Consider the following 15,266-nt stretch of genomic DNA (forward strand, 5'->3'; position numbering starts at 1 on the left):
GGAAAAGGGGGGGAGCTCAAAACATCGTCGTGGTGCCTCTTTCGTTGTCTCTCCTGTGTCCTGTTAATTGTTGGGAGCCTTTTTGTCTCCCTGCTGTGGCAACCAGCCACACTGATGCGGCGACGGGCATCTGTGTTGTCAAGGTGCCTCCTTCAACAATCGGTGTCATAACTCCAGTCAGGAGAATGACGTTGTAAGCCACTTTGGGGGAGAAAAGCCAAGTCTAAATAACTAAATACAAATAAATATTGGCTGTTTTTTATCTGACTGTGCCACCTTTTATCCCATGGTTCTTTGAACTGGCTTTTCCTCATTTTATGTTGGTTGTTTTTAGGATTTTCTGTGCCTCTTCATTGTGTGCTTGATGCCGTTTTCATTTCTTTTATTGCGTTTTTTTCTGTTTTTAACTTTTTTGCTCATTGGTTTATTACCTTTAGAGTGCTTGTTGTTTGCTTATAGGGAGATGGGGTGTAAACAGAGGAGGGCAAACACGCAGGGCACAGGTTTGGCTCAGTTGTTCCAAGAGAGGCAAGCTCACTCCCACCTCCCATTGCCCTAGCCAGTGAGGGAAGGTGCAGATCTGATTGGCACGCCTGCTCCTTCTCTCTCCCCAACAAGCTTCCCTGGTGTATAAAAAGAAAAATCCTGGCCTGAGCAAAAGCATCAGGTAAAAAGATGGTTCCTGTGATCTTTGGCCAATTTTCTGTGGCAGTTGCCAGGCAGAGAACAAGACAACCGGTAAACAGTGCAAGAGGGAATGTGTTCGGTGTGCATAATTAGCAGACAAGTTGTACAATATGTAAATGTGGCTGCCTGGATTTGGGGGATTAGAATATGGCAAGCTGGCCCTTTTGAACAAGCGTTTCCTTTGTATCTATAGTCTGTGAATCCATTCTTACTTGCAAGGTCAGTTTGCGTGGAGTTAATTGCAAGTCAATCACGCGCATGTGAAACCAGAGAAAACAAAATGCGTTTATTTGGTGGCTGTTTTTTTCAATCCACCCTGTTCCCCTTGATTATGAGCAAGTAGAAACAATATTATTTTTTAAAAATGCAGAATATTTAAGAGACATTGTAAGTGTACCAAAAATCGATAGGCCACTTAGAACTCCGTACTCATTTACGATCTTGAAAGTTCACAGTAACCAGCAGGGGACTTGCATGGTGGAGAAGGGCCTTACCAGCAATGTAATGATATTGCCAGCAATGCGCTGACGTCACTCCCACATGCCCTGAAGTGATGCCAACATGCTGCAGGTGATGCTCTAGCATTTGGGCAGAATTTTATGTTACAGCATCCCTGGCGAAGTGCTGATGTCACTTCCAGGTGCACATGGAGTGACATTAACACATTGGGACACTGTCTGCCTATCCGCCCAAGCTGAGGAACGATGAGAAGCACCCACTGGTAGTCAGGAATCCCCTGCCACCAGCAGGAACATGGCAGCTTAGTTCACACACGTCCATGAATTTCTTTCAATGACCCATCAAGTAACTAATTTGCAACTGGTGGTCCAGTATGTGTACCATCAGAACAATCAAGGAATGGACTATGCCATTTTATGCTGCCTCTGGGAACTTTCATGTTTGAATGTTGTGCAAAGAAACAGAAAATAATTATGGGGTCAATTCCCACAATTGGCATGAGGTTTTTCAGCCTCCATACCATAGTGGTTGCTGGTGATTCCTAGAGAGGACTAATGTCACTTCCGGGCTTTCCATGGAAATGATGTCATGCCATTAGCCCAATGACCATCTTTTGTATGTTTTCCTCCTGCAAGAAACAGGAGCTGTGAGTGGGGAATCCCCCCCATCTCCAGCCTTTTAAAGGCTTTGAAGCTGCAAAGAGAAACTGCAGTCATGGTGACCTCGGACCCTGTTCCTTCATCCACTCTTCTCCCGTGACTGTTGTATCAAGGAGTTTAGCTGCTATGCCTAGTCAAACCCTTGAGTCATCTAGCTTAGTACTGTCTTCTCCGACGAAGCACTAAGCCACAGCTTGAAGGAAAAATGCTTTGGCATGCAATCGCCCCATAACTTTTCAATATACCATCATATATATTTTGCACTCAGGAGATGGGGGCTTTCCCCCAAGCATCAGAAACTGTTTCTCTCGTACGATTCCTGTTCATTTAAGCAGATCTTGGGGGAAAGCAAGTCCCTGATGGGTTATGCCCTTTGAGGATGTTCCGTTCTGTTCACTGTGATGTTCTGTTTTTATCTCTTTGATTTATCCGTGCAGCTTAGGCTTTTTTACATTGGATTTTGAACATCTCTTATCATGATGAAGATAAAAGCTGTGATTTAAAAAAAAATATTCATCTGTCAATAAATTTTCTGCCAAGTTGATTCCCACGTTGTAGAAGCAATATGTGTTGCTAATGTCAGCAAAATTTCAAGTTTATACTGAGAAAAAGCAATACACATAGGAAACGTTTATACTTGGGAATGATTTATAGGAAGATTGTCAAAAGGATTACAGATTGTCTGCTTGATTGATCATCCAGTTTGCAATCAATGCAATTGAAATGCATTTTCTGTGAGTGAAACCTCAGTAGTAGTAGGTGACCCTTTTGGTGATGTTGAAGACATCTTATTTACAACTCTCCGTCTTATTCTTTATTATTATTAATGAATATGGCACCATCAGGGCAATGTAAGAAGAAGAGAGAGGTCTCTATCCATAGGGGATTGCAACCTTTGTTGAGTTGGAGATCCAAAAATTATGAATATGTATTGCAGTCATTCTTGGAAAAGCTACCAGTCATTATTAACGTTTTCTAGATCTTTTCATTCACAGTGGTAATTCTAACAATGTTTCAGCCTGCACCCGGCTGATTTGTGGGTCTTGGCCTCTCTTCTCAATTGCTTACTATTTCTCTAGAAGACGCTCTATTTTTAAACCTGGTTTATGTAGCAGAACACATTGATGGCTCCGAAACAATCAACCACCAGGATTCCAGAGGCACTAGGAATACGTGCTGGATCGTTCCGCTACATGTATCCGTCAGCGTAGTAGCACAGCCAGATGGACGGAGCTTCTAAGGTGTATGCCAAGTGGTGTTCGTAAAACCCTTGCTAGCAATAACTACTCCGTGCACAAAATACACAAAGCACCGCGCAGGGAACCACAGCAGCCACCTCTGAGGCATTCCTTCAGTCTCTGGGCTGCCTCTCTGATTTAGAAGAATCGGCTTTAGATTCTCTTGGGGCCGTCTCGATTCCATGGTTGCACAATCCAGGCTGACGTGGGGGAGGGGGGAGGGAATTGCTTGCAAGAAGTCAACAATCTCTTCTTCAGCAGCTTCAGGTTTTTTAAAAAGGGAAATTACTAAAAATGCACATGTGGGGACAGAGAAAGTATGCAAGGTTTCGTGGGCTGTTTCTGAGCGCCAGAAATCCTCACTGATACCTTTTTCTTACAGTTTATGAAAAGTGTTGACAACCCACCCACCCCATTTTCCAAAGCTTTGCTAAGAAGGTTCAAATATAGGAACATCAGAACAGCCACACGGTATTAGACTAATGTTCCATCGTGTCGGATGTCCTTTTTCACATGGTGGCCAGGCTTATGCCACCAGACAGCCCGCTGGCAACAGCATCTGACCATCAATTTGCCTCTGAATTTCGAAGCAAACTTTTTCTTTGTTTGATTGGCAAAGAAGCTACTGTAGACTCGCTTGCTTTGTATTATTTTAATTGTATTATTTGTATTATGTTCGTTGTATTATTTTAGTTATAATCGTTCTGTGCCTAATATATATCCTCCTGGGAGCTCATAGATTTCCCCTCCTCACAACAACCTTGTGAGATAAGTTAGGCAGAGAGAGTCACTGAGAGGGTTCCCAGGATTACAGCTGGTCTGTGGCCCATATTAGTCAGTTCTCCTGGAGAAAATGACTGCTTTGGAGGGTACACTTTATAGCTTTATACCCCACTGAGGTCCCTCCCTTTCCCAAATCCCACCCTTCCCAGGCCCCACCCCCCACATCTCCAGGAATGTCCCAATCCAGAGTTAGCAACTTAGAGTTTCTCTGCACAAGGCATCTTACACTTACTTTCAAGCGTACTCTGTCTCCCTAGCAGGGCATGTGTATCCACAGTGGGAGAACAAGTGTAAGCGTGTCCCCGTGTAAGATGTCTTGTGTAGAGAGACTCTGAGTCACTGACCCAAAAGAACCGAGCGAACTTCAGGGCTGAGAAGGGAGCTTATCCCAAATGGCCCTGATCTCAGTGTGGTACTGCTCTGACTTCCTGTGTTCTTGGGCCAAAGCAGCAGGGATGAGAAATGGAAAACCACCTTTCCTTGGTCCCATGCTAGGTCGCACAGCATAACAAAGGGACGATCTTGCTCATGAGGTTTAGCTTGCAGGTGGCACTGGGCAGGAGGGAGATTCAGCCACTCACGCTGCAGAATTAGTAATAACCATCCATACTGTTGCCTGGGAACTACGGGGAGTTAATAGAAAAGCGAAATTTTCTGAGAATATATGGCTCCTGCAGTGATGTAATGACCGCCCCATATGTCAAGCAGGCGGCAGCGAGAAACAATTACTGTTTTCTGTAGATAGCCCTGCTCTCGTGATTACAATCTGCCCCCTTCTTCAAGGCCTCTTTTCAGGATCAAGATTTCCCTTGTCAGGAATACGCCAGGATACGTTTCTGCTCTGCAGGAGATCAAAGGCAAGATGCTATTGATTAGCTAATTAGCCAGATTTGTGTGTGTGTGTGTGAAGCTTATCAATAACATCAAGTAAATCCCATGAACCGCTACTGGATGCATCTCCACACGCACAGTGAATCTTTGGAAAGATGGGAGGGACCCAAAAATTTAAACTCAGGAAATGGGGGGGGGGGGATTGTCCATTGCAGATATAATTCTGAAGTCATCACTGAACTCCAAAATGTATAAATGTTTATTGAAATTTGAAACGGAAGAATGTGTGAAAGACTGTATGGTAAAATGGGCCAAAAATTGGGTATAATACACAAATAGACCAGTAGGGAAATATGTGGTAAAGGGGCTTAAATTCACTTTCAGTTCCACACTAAAAGATTTTTTTTACAAAAGATGTATCGGTGGTATATGTTTCCTGATAAATAAGCAAAAATGGGTGGGGGTATGTCAAACAAATGTTGGAAATGTGAGCAACATGAAGGAATATTTTATCATCTTTGGTGGACTTGTCTTAAAGGGAAAAAATTTTGGTCACAAATTCATATGATGATACAGAAAAGTATGAAGATTAATATACAATTTAAACTAGAAGCCTTTTTATTGAGACTAATGGACAAACAGTTGGAAAATAAGCATGGTATTCTATTTCTATATATGACAACAGTGGTTAGGCTTTTATATGTGCAAAAATGGAAAAGCACATTATTGCCTTCAATGGGTGACTGGATTATGAAAATGATGGAGTTAGCGGAGAGGGCTAAACTTATACCTCTCATCAGAGATAAAACATTGTCTAATTTCATGGGTAATTGGAAACCGCTTATTGACTTCCTACATGAGATGAGAAAAAATGAATTGATGATTTGTGGATTTGATTTCTAAGAAGATAAACTTGGGAAAAATAAATAGAATGGGGGCAGTATTGAAAAGGTAAATTTTAGAGGTATTAAAACTACAAGTATAATATAATATATATTAGGTATATTAGATATAATAGGTGTTGTAGAGGAAAATGGAAAATGAAATATATTATTTTTCTTTATTATTCCTTTCTTTAATTTCCATTTCTTTTTCTCTTCTCTCTTTTCCTTTTTCTTTCATTCTTCTTTTCTCTGCCCCTTTATTGGGCTTTTAATCTTATTAATAAAATAATTTTTTTAAAAAATGAAGTCATCACTGAACCACGTATCATAAATATGTCATGGATAGGGCCACTGCTAATTATATTATCTTAAAGCAGCCAGTTGTGTTACACCAGCAAGGTGGAACATGAAGAATGGTGAGCATCTTTTTGCAATGACATGTGGAATCACGGCCTCGCACACTTGACCTTGCTAATGAGCTTTGGCGCACACCACATGCCCAATGGGATATGGTTTCCTTTTTCTAATTCTCAAGTGCAGAACAGCCATTGTCGGCAGTGTTCAGAGCACAAAGGAAGTGTCATGTTTTTAACACCGAAGCGTTACAGCTGCCCAAGTTGAAAGAGAAATGTGATGACTCTGGGAAATTTTATAATTGCCCATAATAATAATAATAAAAAAATAACACAGCACTCTCTCTGCTGAGTTCTTTGTACAGATGATATAGACCTCATCACATTTTCTCTTTGTGTAGCTGCAGCCACATATCACAGGATATTGTACTGACATGCAATATTAGCAACAATTCACAATGGGATTCTCCTGGGTGGACAAGGCAGTCGAGTTGCAAATTATTGCTGTTGCACAACAATAATACAATATCTAATGAAATTATGGATTCAGACTGCATGTGTGATGAGAAGAGAACCACATTTGTGGAAGTGGTTTTCTCATAATGTAATTCTCACAGAGCTCCTTACGTGGGTATCTTGAGCATGCACTGGGGCAGTGTGCTAGGATATGCAGTTCCACTGCATTAAAGATGTAAAACATGATGCAGGCATTCCTTATTTCTTGTAGTCTTGCCTTATTGTTCTACACAAAATTGTCACCATAAACGACTTCTGCAATTAAAAAGGAATACAAGCATTCATTAAAATATAATTTCAGTGAGATCTCGATCCAGAGGTGTCAGGCAGCGTCTTTTTTCATCTGGCATTTGATTTCCCGTTCTGCAATATGTATGTAATAATTCTGGCCTTAACTTACAGAGCTGTTGAAAAGGTTACAGGAACAAATGAATGTGGCACACTTCAAACTCTTGGACTGTTCCAAAACAGCTTTAAAGGGATTACTGAGAGAGGATTTGAAAGATAACACAAAGTTATACAGACTAGAGCCCACTTCATCAGATGCATTATGATTATAAGGGAACAGGAATGCATGTAGTTTTTCCCCACAACAGGATAAAATTCATGTTCTTGTTTTGTCTCTCACTTTCTTTTGCAGACAGACAAGGGAGCAGGAAACGCCTCCAGACTTTTTTTATTTTTCGGACTATGAAAGGCATAATGCTGAAATAGCAGCATTCCACCTGGACAGGTAACACCATGATATGATTTTTTAAAAATCAATTAACTCAACTAGTAAATGTCTTAAATAATCTCTTTCTCACTCATTCTCTCTCTCTCTTTGAAACCATGAGGTCTAGTATCATATTTTAAAAATAAGCAGTCCCCAGATATTAGGACTTGAGCTATTACCAAATAAAAGACCTGGGCCAAAAATTGCCTAAGAGGTTGTTGATATACTCAGAAACTAAATCATGATGTGACAAAGGGGGGAAGGTTTTGTTGCTTTATAAAACACTCTGTATCTCCCCCCCCCCCACTTTCAGAATCCTGGATTTTCGCCGTGTTCCACCAGTTGCAGGCAGATTGGTTAACATGACAAGAGAAATACGGGACGTTACTCGTGACAAGAAGCTATGGAGGACGTTTTTCATCTCTCCAGGTACTGCTATAAACCTGAATCATCATCTTGCCATGAAAAATGGTGAGAATATTAAGAGATGGGTTGTTATGTCAGTGTAACCTAAGTTGGGTTGACCCTTCCTGCTATGATCTGTGGGTTGGATATCTCAAGGCCAAACTACGAATGACACAGGTTGGACACTTGTCAGCTTCCCTCAAGTTTTGAATGGGAAATGTAGGCAGCTTGGCAGAATGTTGGACAAGTGACAGTTGAAAAGTCCATTGGACAGCAGTCGGAGAGCCAAGCTGCAAGACCAGGACGCCTACATTTCCCATCAAAACTTGAGGGAAGCTGACCAGTGTCCAATCTGTGTCAGGCGTCACTTGTAGCTTGACCCTCAGAATCATGTGATAGCAGTGGTGCTTCCCTCCAGTATGAGTAGCCATCCCCTGACTCAAGAGAGGTCACAAAAAACCTGTTCCTCAGCAATCTACCATGGATTCCTGATTTATTTATCTATGGCACGTGTCTCAAAATTTTCTGAGCTTTTGAGCACCTTTGGAATTCTGACACAAGGTGCAATCACAAAATGGCCACCATGGGAGGTGGAGCCAACCACAAAATGGCCTCCATGAGAGGGGGAACCTCACATAAAGGAAACCAAATTTCTGGGGAGGAGTAATGTTTAAAAATACACTGGGAAAGAGGAGCGAGAGTATATAACCAACACTGTGATGGTCGCTGCCACTGAGACAACATTATTTTGATTGGCACTGCCAACCAGATTTCCAGTGGCCAGTCGGAAGCCTTCTGGGCATGAGCCCCATTTGGCCCCACCCACTTTCTAAAAACACTTGGCAGGCACCAGGAAAGGAGTCAGCAAGTGGCATGGTACCCACAGACCCCACGTTGGGGGACCCCCCCCCCGATCTATGTATTCTTGTGCTGCTTTTCAACCCTAAGAGTTCTCAAAGCAATTCACAATAACAAAATCACTTGAAGTATAGACAGGATTGTTCTGATAATGGTGGAGCCTTTTGCAGAGTTTCTGAGTGTAGGAAATAATGCAACCTGAACATTGTTATCTGATAGGGAAGCTCGTCGTATATTGAATATATCATCAGAATTACTCGCTATGTGAACAAACAAAAATTATGTGTACTCTGAACACAAATTGCACGTATGGCTCAGAGGAGCCACAGAACATGGTGGCCCTGCACACGTATTATGGCAAATGTGTATGCAACAGAGACAGGAGGAACCCTCACTTTGTACACGTGCAAGTTCGCTACAGGTCCGTCCGAAAGAAAATAGCAAAATTCAGCCATACTATGGAGGCTCACAGCTAACCTGAAGGTCTCAATCCATGAGCTGAAGACCACCATGATAAGTGTTCCCACCACCACTGTCATAGCCACTCTAGGCAAATGGCATCACCGGCTCCCAAGTCTTAGTAGTGGTGGCTTTTGGAGGCATCAATAGATAAAGTCCTCTCCCCAGTCTTCCTGTTGATACAGATGACTCCCTGGGTCTGCATCAAAGGCTACTGAGAAATATCTCGACCCTCAGTAGCTTGCAGGCTTATGTTTTGCAGTTAAATGCTTTCTGGCCCTTTGGGGCACCAGGCCTGCTTTTAGTCTTGAATGGGGCAGTGATTTTCCACAGGAGGTTGTTGGAAAGAGGGATTGGCACTGCTCATGAAACACACAATCAAGCTAGTTTGGTCAACAGGGTCGGCAGGTCTTCTTGCTGCTCTTCTCTTCCCTCTCCTTCTTCCTCCCTCTCTCCCCCTCTCCCTCTCCTTTCCTCTCTCTCTTTCTTCTCATTCTCTGTTTTCTTAGGGTGGAAATACATGTTACTAAGTACCTAGGCACGTTCAAGTGAACCTCATTTCATGTGTCCCCCCGCCAACTTTCCATGCACTCACTCGCACTCCAATTTGCTCCACATTCACGTGTCCGATACCAGTTCCTCCTCAGCTGCTAAAAGTATCCCAGTTTCTCCCACCTCCTTCATTGAAATGCCAATCTTGATACTTTCTCACACCTTAAAGAAATGCAAATTGGAAAGTCAAAGGAGCCTACAGTATTTGTTCTCGCAGCAAAATGGAGCTGAATTGGAGCTCTGCCCTCCGGACACACTTGCAAATGCAGTCACACAAAGGGAGCTCCCATGAAAGCGGCGTGCACATGCAATGAGCAAAAACAGCCTGCGTGTGAATTGAGGACCACATATAAAATCCTGCACTTGAGCGTCCCCAGGTAACTCATAATGTGTCTTTCCACTCTTAGACTTCCATAAACCCTAAATTACATCTTTTGTTGTTAGCTGTGACCTGTCTACCTTCCTACCGGTAGAATACTTGACCTTCCAACTCTTCCTGGCTCATTCTGTTGGTATATTTAAATACCTGATTAAAAACTCATCTTCCACATTATCTGATTTTCTGTCTTTACCATTTCCGATGCTTATTTCCTTCAATTCGTTCCTTCTTCTTCAACCGACAGGTCCCCAAGGCAGCTAGCCTGTATTGGAAATACAATTGTGTTCAAAATGAAAACAATAAACCTCTCCAGTTTGGCAATTAAAAAGCAGGAGGGGGCTTTGCTCATATCACTACCATCTGTGCCATTCTTTCAAAGTCATATAATCAGGTCTTCGGTCAATGAAAGGAGGAAAAGCAGTTCCTGGATCTTCTGCTTGCACTTCTTTTAAAGATAAAATGCCACAAGCAAAACTCCTCGGTGTTGTATCCATCCCTGAAATGAGGGGACTGGGAGACTAGGGGAACAAAATTCTGGAGGCCTTATCATCCCGGGCCTGGAAAGTTAGGCAAGGGATTCCAAGTTGGGAGAAGCCGTGGATCGAGAGTAGAGCATTTGCTTGGCATTCAGAAGGTCCCCGGTTCAATTCCTGTTCTCTCCAGTTAAAAAAGGATGTTGTAGTAGGTGATGTGAAAGATCTCTGCCTGAGACCGTGGAGAGCCACAACCAGGCGGAGTAAGTAATTCTGATGTCAATGGACCCATGGTCTGATTCAGAACAAGGCGGATTCGTGTGACCTCATGTGACAGTAGTGAGCTGGTGAGTCCACATGCTCTAGTAAGCTTGTCACTCCACTGTTCTTCCCTTGTGTTTTGACAGATCTTCTACACTCAAGGGCAAGGCCTGATTTGTTCACAGATCCAATTGATACAGGAATTTTGAAACAATAATAGTCTGCCCATCCTCCCTCTCCCCATACTGACCAATGTTTTCTCCTGTGCGAATGCTGAATAACTCTTGCAAGACTTTGAACGAGAAAACATCAACAGAGAGGGGGTTTCATTATTGACCAGTGGCCACTGGAGGTGCTTTGCCCAGGATCTGGAGAAGATCCCACTGAAATCCCACTCCTATGTCCTCTTTTGCCCTTCTTAGGCAAGGTAGACTTCACTGCTTTCAGTTCCCCACAGGACTGACTGAATCTTCTGCTGTTTTTCAACTGCATCATAATTGGGGCCCACCTTGGGAGAATTGATAGGACCTGCCCATTGATGGGGAAGACCTTAGACAGCTCACGTGCCTTCTTTAATAACAGCTGACTGGTTGAAAAGGGGCATAGGAAGTAGTTTGTTCTCATTTCAATGCCTCCTTCTTAAGCAAAGCCCAATTTACAGTCAGTCAAAATACGTAATTGGATTCATCTTACTAACAAAAGATAGGAACTTTTTCTATGTATGTCTAGAACTATATAAGGATGGGGGGAGAGCCTCCAGTCTCTACAGGCAGTAAATTTTCTTTACTTCTCTTGTTTTAAGCTTCTTGGGTAGTTCAGGTAGGAACTGGAGACACAAAGGGAGGGAATACTTTTTAAGGGGGTGGGTGGGCAAGGCTTAGCCTTTAGGTGCTGCAGAGATTTAGAAGAGGTCTCGTATTCTGGGCTGCGCAGCCCATGGTAGGAAAAATTTCACTATTTGAGCTCTGGCTGTCTTCCTCCTGTGAAAAACAAAACAAGCCTTCAGAGCACTCCCAGACCAGCTCGAATATGGCCAACCTCCAGCTGTAGCCTAGAGATCTCCTGGAATTACAACTGATCTCTAGGAGACAGAGATTTGCTCCCTTAGAGGAAATGGCTGCTTTGGAAGGTGGACTTTATGGCATTATACCCTGCTAAGGTCCCTCCTCAAATTCTGCCCTTCCCAGGCTGCACCCAACATTTTCAAGAATTTCCCAGTCCTCTAAGAAAATGCAGGGGAGTTGCACTACAGCTCACTGGAAGAGCACAAGACATAATATCTGTTTCAACACTAAATGGAGCAATGCAGGGTTGAAAAGGGGTGGGGGAGCTGGGGGAGTCATTTTAAAGGATGGGCCCCAGCATATCTAGCTATTATTACCTTTGGGCCTCTAACCTTTTCCATCCAGCTCCACATTGTCTGTTCAGACAGGCAATGAGTGTCCAGGGTCACTGGCCGAGAACAACCTCCCTCAGGGCTTTTTTTCTGGGAAAAGAGGTGGTGGAACTCAGTGGGTTGCCCTTGGAGAAAATGGTCACATGGCTGGTGGCCCCGCCCCCTGATCTCCAGACAGAGGGAGTTGAGATTGCCCTCCGCGCCACTGGCGAGGAGGGCAATCTCAGCTCCCTTCTGTCTGGAGATCAGGGGGCGGGGCCACCAGCCATGTGGCCATTTTCAAGAGGTTCCGGAACTCCATTCCACCACATTCCAGCTGAAAAAAAGCCCTGACCTCCCTAACCAGAGATCTTTTCACCAGAGGTGGACACTGGGGTCTTCCACATACCAAAGCAATGCTCTGCCGGCGACCCACCATGTGCCAAGTTTTTAGTTGCATCGAATCCCGCCCTAAGGAGTTCTTGTTTGGACAGCTACTTAAGTGGTCAGAAATAAGCAAGGCTTTCTTTAATAGCAGACGTTCTTTGATGGCTGTCCACCCACCCTAGAAAAATGAGACCAGCATTAGAAGATACCCTCTCAAATGCAGCCATTAGTTGAATTTCTTCTGTGGAACTGTGGCCAGGGGGTTTCCTGGGGGTGGGGGCGTGAATAATTGCCGGAGCTGGTTTTGTCCCAGAATTATTTTCTGTAGGACAGGTTATTAATTTGTTCTTTGGGGAAGTCTGGCCAGAAAGCAGAGAGAAACAAGGTCAGTCAATTACACATTGCTCTCTTCCACAAAGAGAGAGAGAGAGAGAGCACTTTGAACAGAATGTGAAGAATGGAAATAGGTCAGTAATTATTTAACTGCATTTATACATCCTTTTGCGGTCGGGCAGACCGCTGTAACTCCAGGCCTCTAACGAATGAGTGGTAATTTACTAGCAAAAAGAGACATATTAACAATGCCCGGCCAGAGTTTTCTGAGGAACTGAAACAGTCATTGACTGTAATCAATGTTACATAGCTGGAAAGTACTTGGGCTTTTGTTCCTGTTAACCAATCACAGAGGGTTATAGATTTTTACCCTCCCTCTTTCCCCAGTAAGTTAAAAAAAAAACCTCTTATCTGTACCAGTTACTCAGGACAGATAGATTAAGATCTTTTCACGTTTCTTCAGTATGCATTGTAGATTGCTGTTGGTTTTGAAATAGCAAAAGGTTGGCTAAATATATGGGTAGCATCAGCAGCCCTGCTGGCCAGAAGATAAAGAGGATGGTTGTGTCCATTTATGCAGCAATAAACACAGTTTTTCTCTCACCTCCCACCTGTTTTCTGATGTTATGGTGTGGCGATGAGCAAATATTCCTCCACTCAGAATCTATTGGAGCCATGAATTGCAAGCTTCCTCCAAGTTTTAAATTTGCCAGTAATATGTTGGCGCATGAACGTTTTCGGCATGTGCATGATTGCAGTTGTAGAGGGGGCAGCGGCAGTGGTGAAGATTGGATGGCAGAGAGAGCTAGGCCATGGGTGTATCTCCTACAATGCCATTTGTGGGGGGGTCTCAAGTCTATTTCAGCTACCAAAGACAGTTAAGGGACAGAGGTAATCAAGTTCTGAGCATGTGCAGAGTGAAACTGCCTGTCTCAGCTGCCCAATTTGACCTTGGATGTGCAAAAACTCAAAATATATTTATGTATGGAGAGGGGGTTGGGGCTGTGGCTCAGTGGAAAAGCCTCTGCTTTGCATGCAGTAGGTCCCATGTTCAGTTCCCAGCATCTGCAGATAAAATGGATCAGATAGAAGGGATATGGAAGCCCTCCTCCTGAGATCTTGGAGAAACTCTGAGAGTAGATAATACTGACCTAGATGGGCCCAGTGATGTAAGGCAGCTTCATATGTGTTAGAGAGACTTTCATAATAAACAACAGTGTTTCACACACACACCCCACAGAAGGAGAGCTAAGGGCTGAGTGTTTTATTTGTTAGGGAAGACTTTCATTTTTCTCTCCAGCTTCATTGACCTGAAATCCATGTTTTGATTTGCTTCGCCCTTGCACACCTCAAACCCATAATCCTTTATTTCTGTGTCATTTCCTTACACCAAGTTCCCCCACCCTCTAAAATGGATACATTCTTCAGTGTTATTTGTGAGCCAATAAAGCAGCCCTGTGTGCAGTTCGTGCATATAAACAACATACATTGTATGTATAAATTGCATACAACAACTACACTGCTGTGCCTCCACAGCACAGACCATTTACGGAAGTGACAGCAAAAAGCCAAAACCACTGGCAAAACCAGAAACAAACATAAAAAGAAATGAAATAGGGAACACTTACTCATCCCCTGCAATTTATATTCGACATACACTTTTAAGCACATCCTAAGGAAACATCGAAGATGGGGAACATTTCATGGTTTCCTTTCCCAGTAATCTGGTTTCTTTCAGTGGTTCAACGTTGAGCCCTCCTATGCATTCCCACAGGGATGGAGTTTTTGCTTAGTTGTTGCTTGTAAAAGAGCAGGGTGCACTCCTGTTACCAGTTGAATATATGAAGATAGTTTGAGGAGCATTCATAGAAGCAGTGCTTTTGACGAAATTATGTCACAACTCCGGGGGGATTTTTGGTTTTGTTTGTTTTTATTGTGGAAGTTGACTAATGGAAGAAGTTGTGTACAAATGCAGAATTTTGTACCGGAGATTATATAGATATAGGTCTATAAAAGCAACAAACTCCTATTCCCTTGTAAAACAAGCTCGTCTCTGCAGGTCTGTTTAGTAGGGTACAATACAGCAGTCCTGCAAAGTTAAGTACATTCTATTATCTTGTCAGAGGAAAAGCATGGTACAGCCTGATCTCGGAAGCTAAACAGGTTGAGCTCTTGGAAGGGGGCCTAACAAGGGAGACTCTATAGAGTAAGGCAATGACAAACCACCTCTGCTTCTCATTTTCCTTAAAAGCCCCTTGCTAAGATCACCATAAGTTGGTTGTGACTTGACAGCATATAAAGGTAAAGGTGCAAGCACCAAGTCATTACTGACCCATGGGGGGATGTCGCATCACGATGTTTTCTTGGCAGACTTTTTACGGAGTAGTTTGCCATTGCCTTCACCAGTCATCTACACTTTACCCCCAGGCAGGGCCAGATCAACAGGGGAGCAGGGGGGGTAGTCTGCCCCCGGCGCCGCCAAAGAGGGGGCACCAGGCACAGCTGCCAGCCCCGGGAGCGTGCAGGCAGCAGGACAGGCTTCCCGTGCACCCCCTGTCCTGCGGGGCAGGCGAAAGTCAGTGCGGGTGGCTGGGAGGCTGCCCGCACCATTCACCTGCCTCGCAGGACAGGGGGTGCACGGCAAGCCAGCCTCCCCCTG

The 15,266-nt window shown here is 43.7% G+C and overlaps 1 protein-coding gene across 1 annotated transcript in view; it reads left to right on the top strand.

Moving 5' to 3' along the window:
- Window positions 1-15,266, top strand: part of FAM20C (FAM20C golgi associated secretory pathway kinase) — a 91,077-nt gene that overhangs the window by 66,411 nt on the left and 9,400 nt on the right. The window contains exons 4-5 of the mRNA XM_054995643.1: window positions 7,051-7,143; window positions 7,439-7,554. Coding sequence (XP_054851618.1) covers window positions 7,051-7,143; window positions 7,439-7,554 — 209 coding nt within the window. The remainder of the gene's footprint in view (window positions 1-7,050; window positions 7,144-7,438; window positions 7,555-15,266) is intronic.

This window comes from Eublepharis macularius, chromosome 12 (assembly GCF_028583425.1).
Source record: "Eublepharis macularius isolate TG4126 chromosome 12, MPM_Emac_v1.0, whole genome shotgun sequence".
Lineage (NCBI taxonomy): Eukaryota > Metazoa > Chordata > Lepidosauria > Squamata > Eublepharidae > Eublepharis > Eublepharis macularius.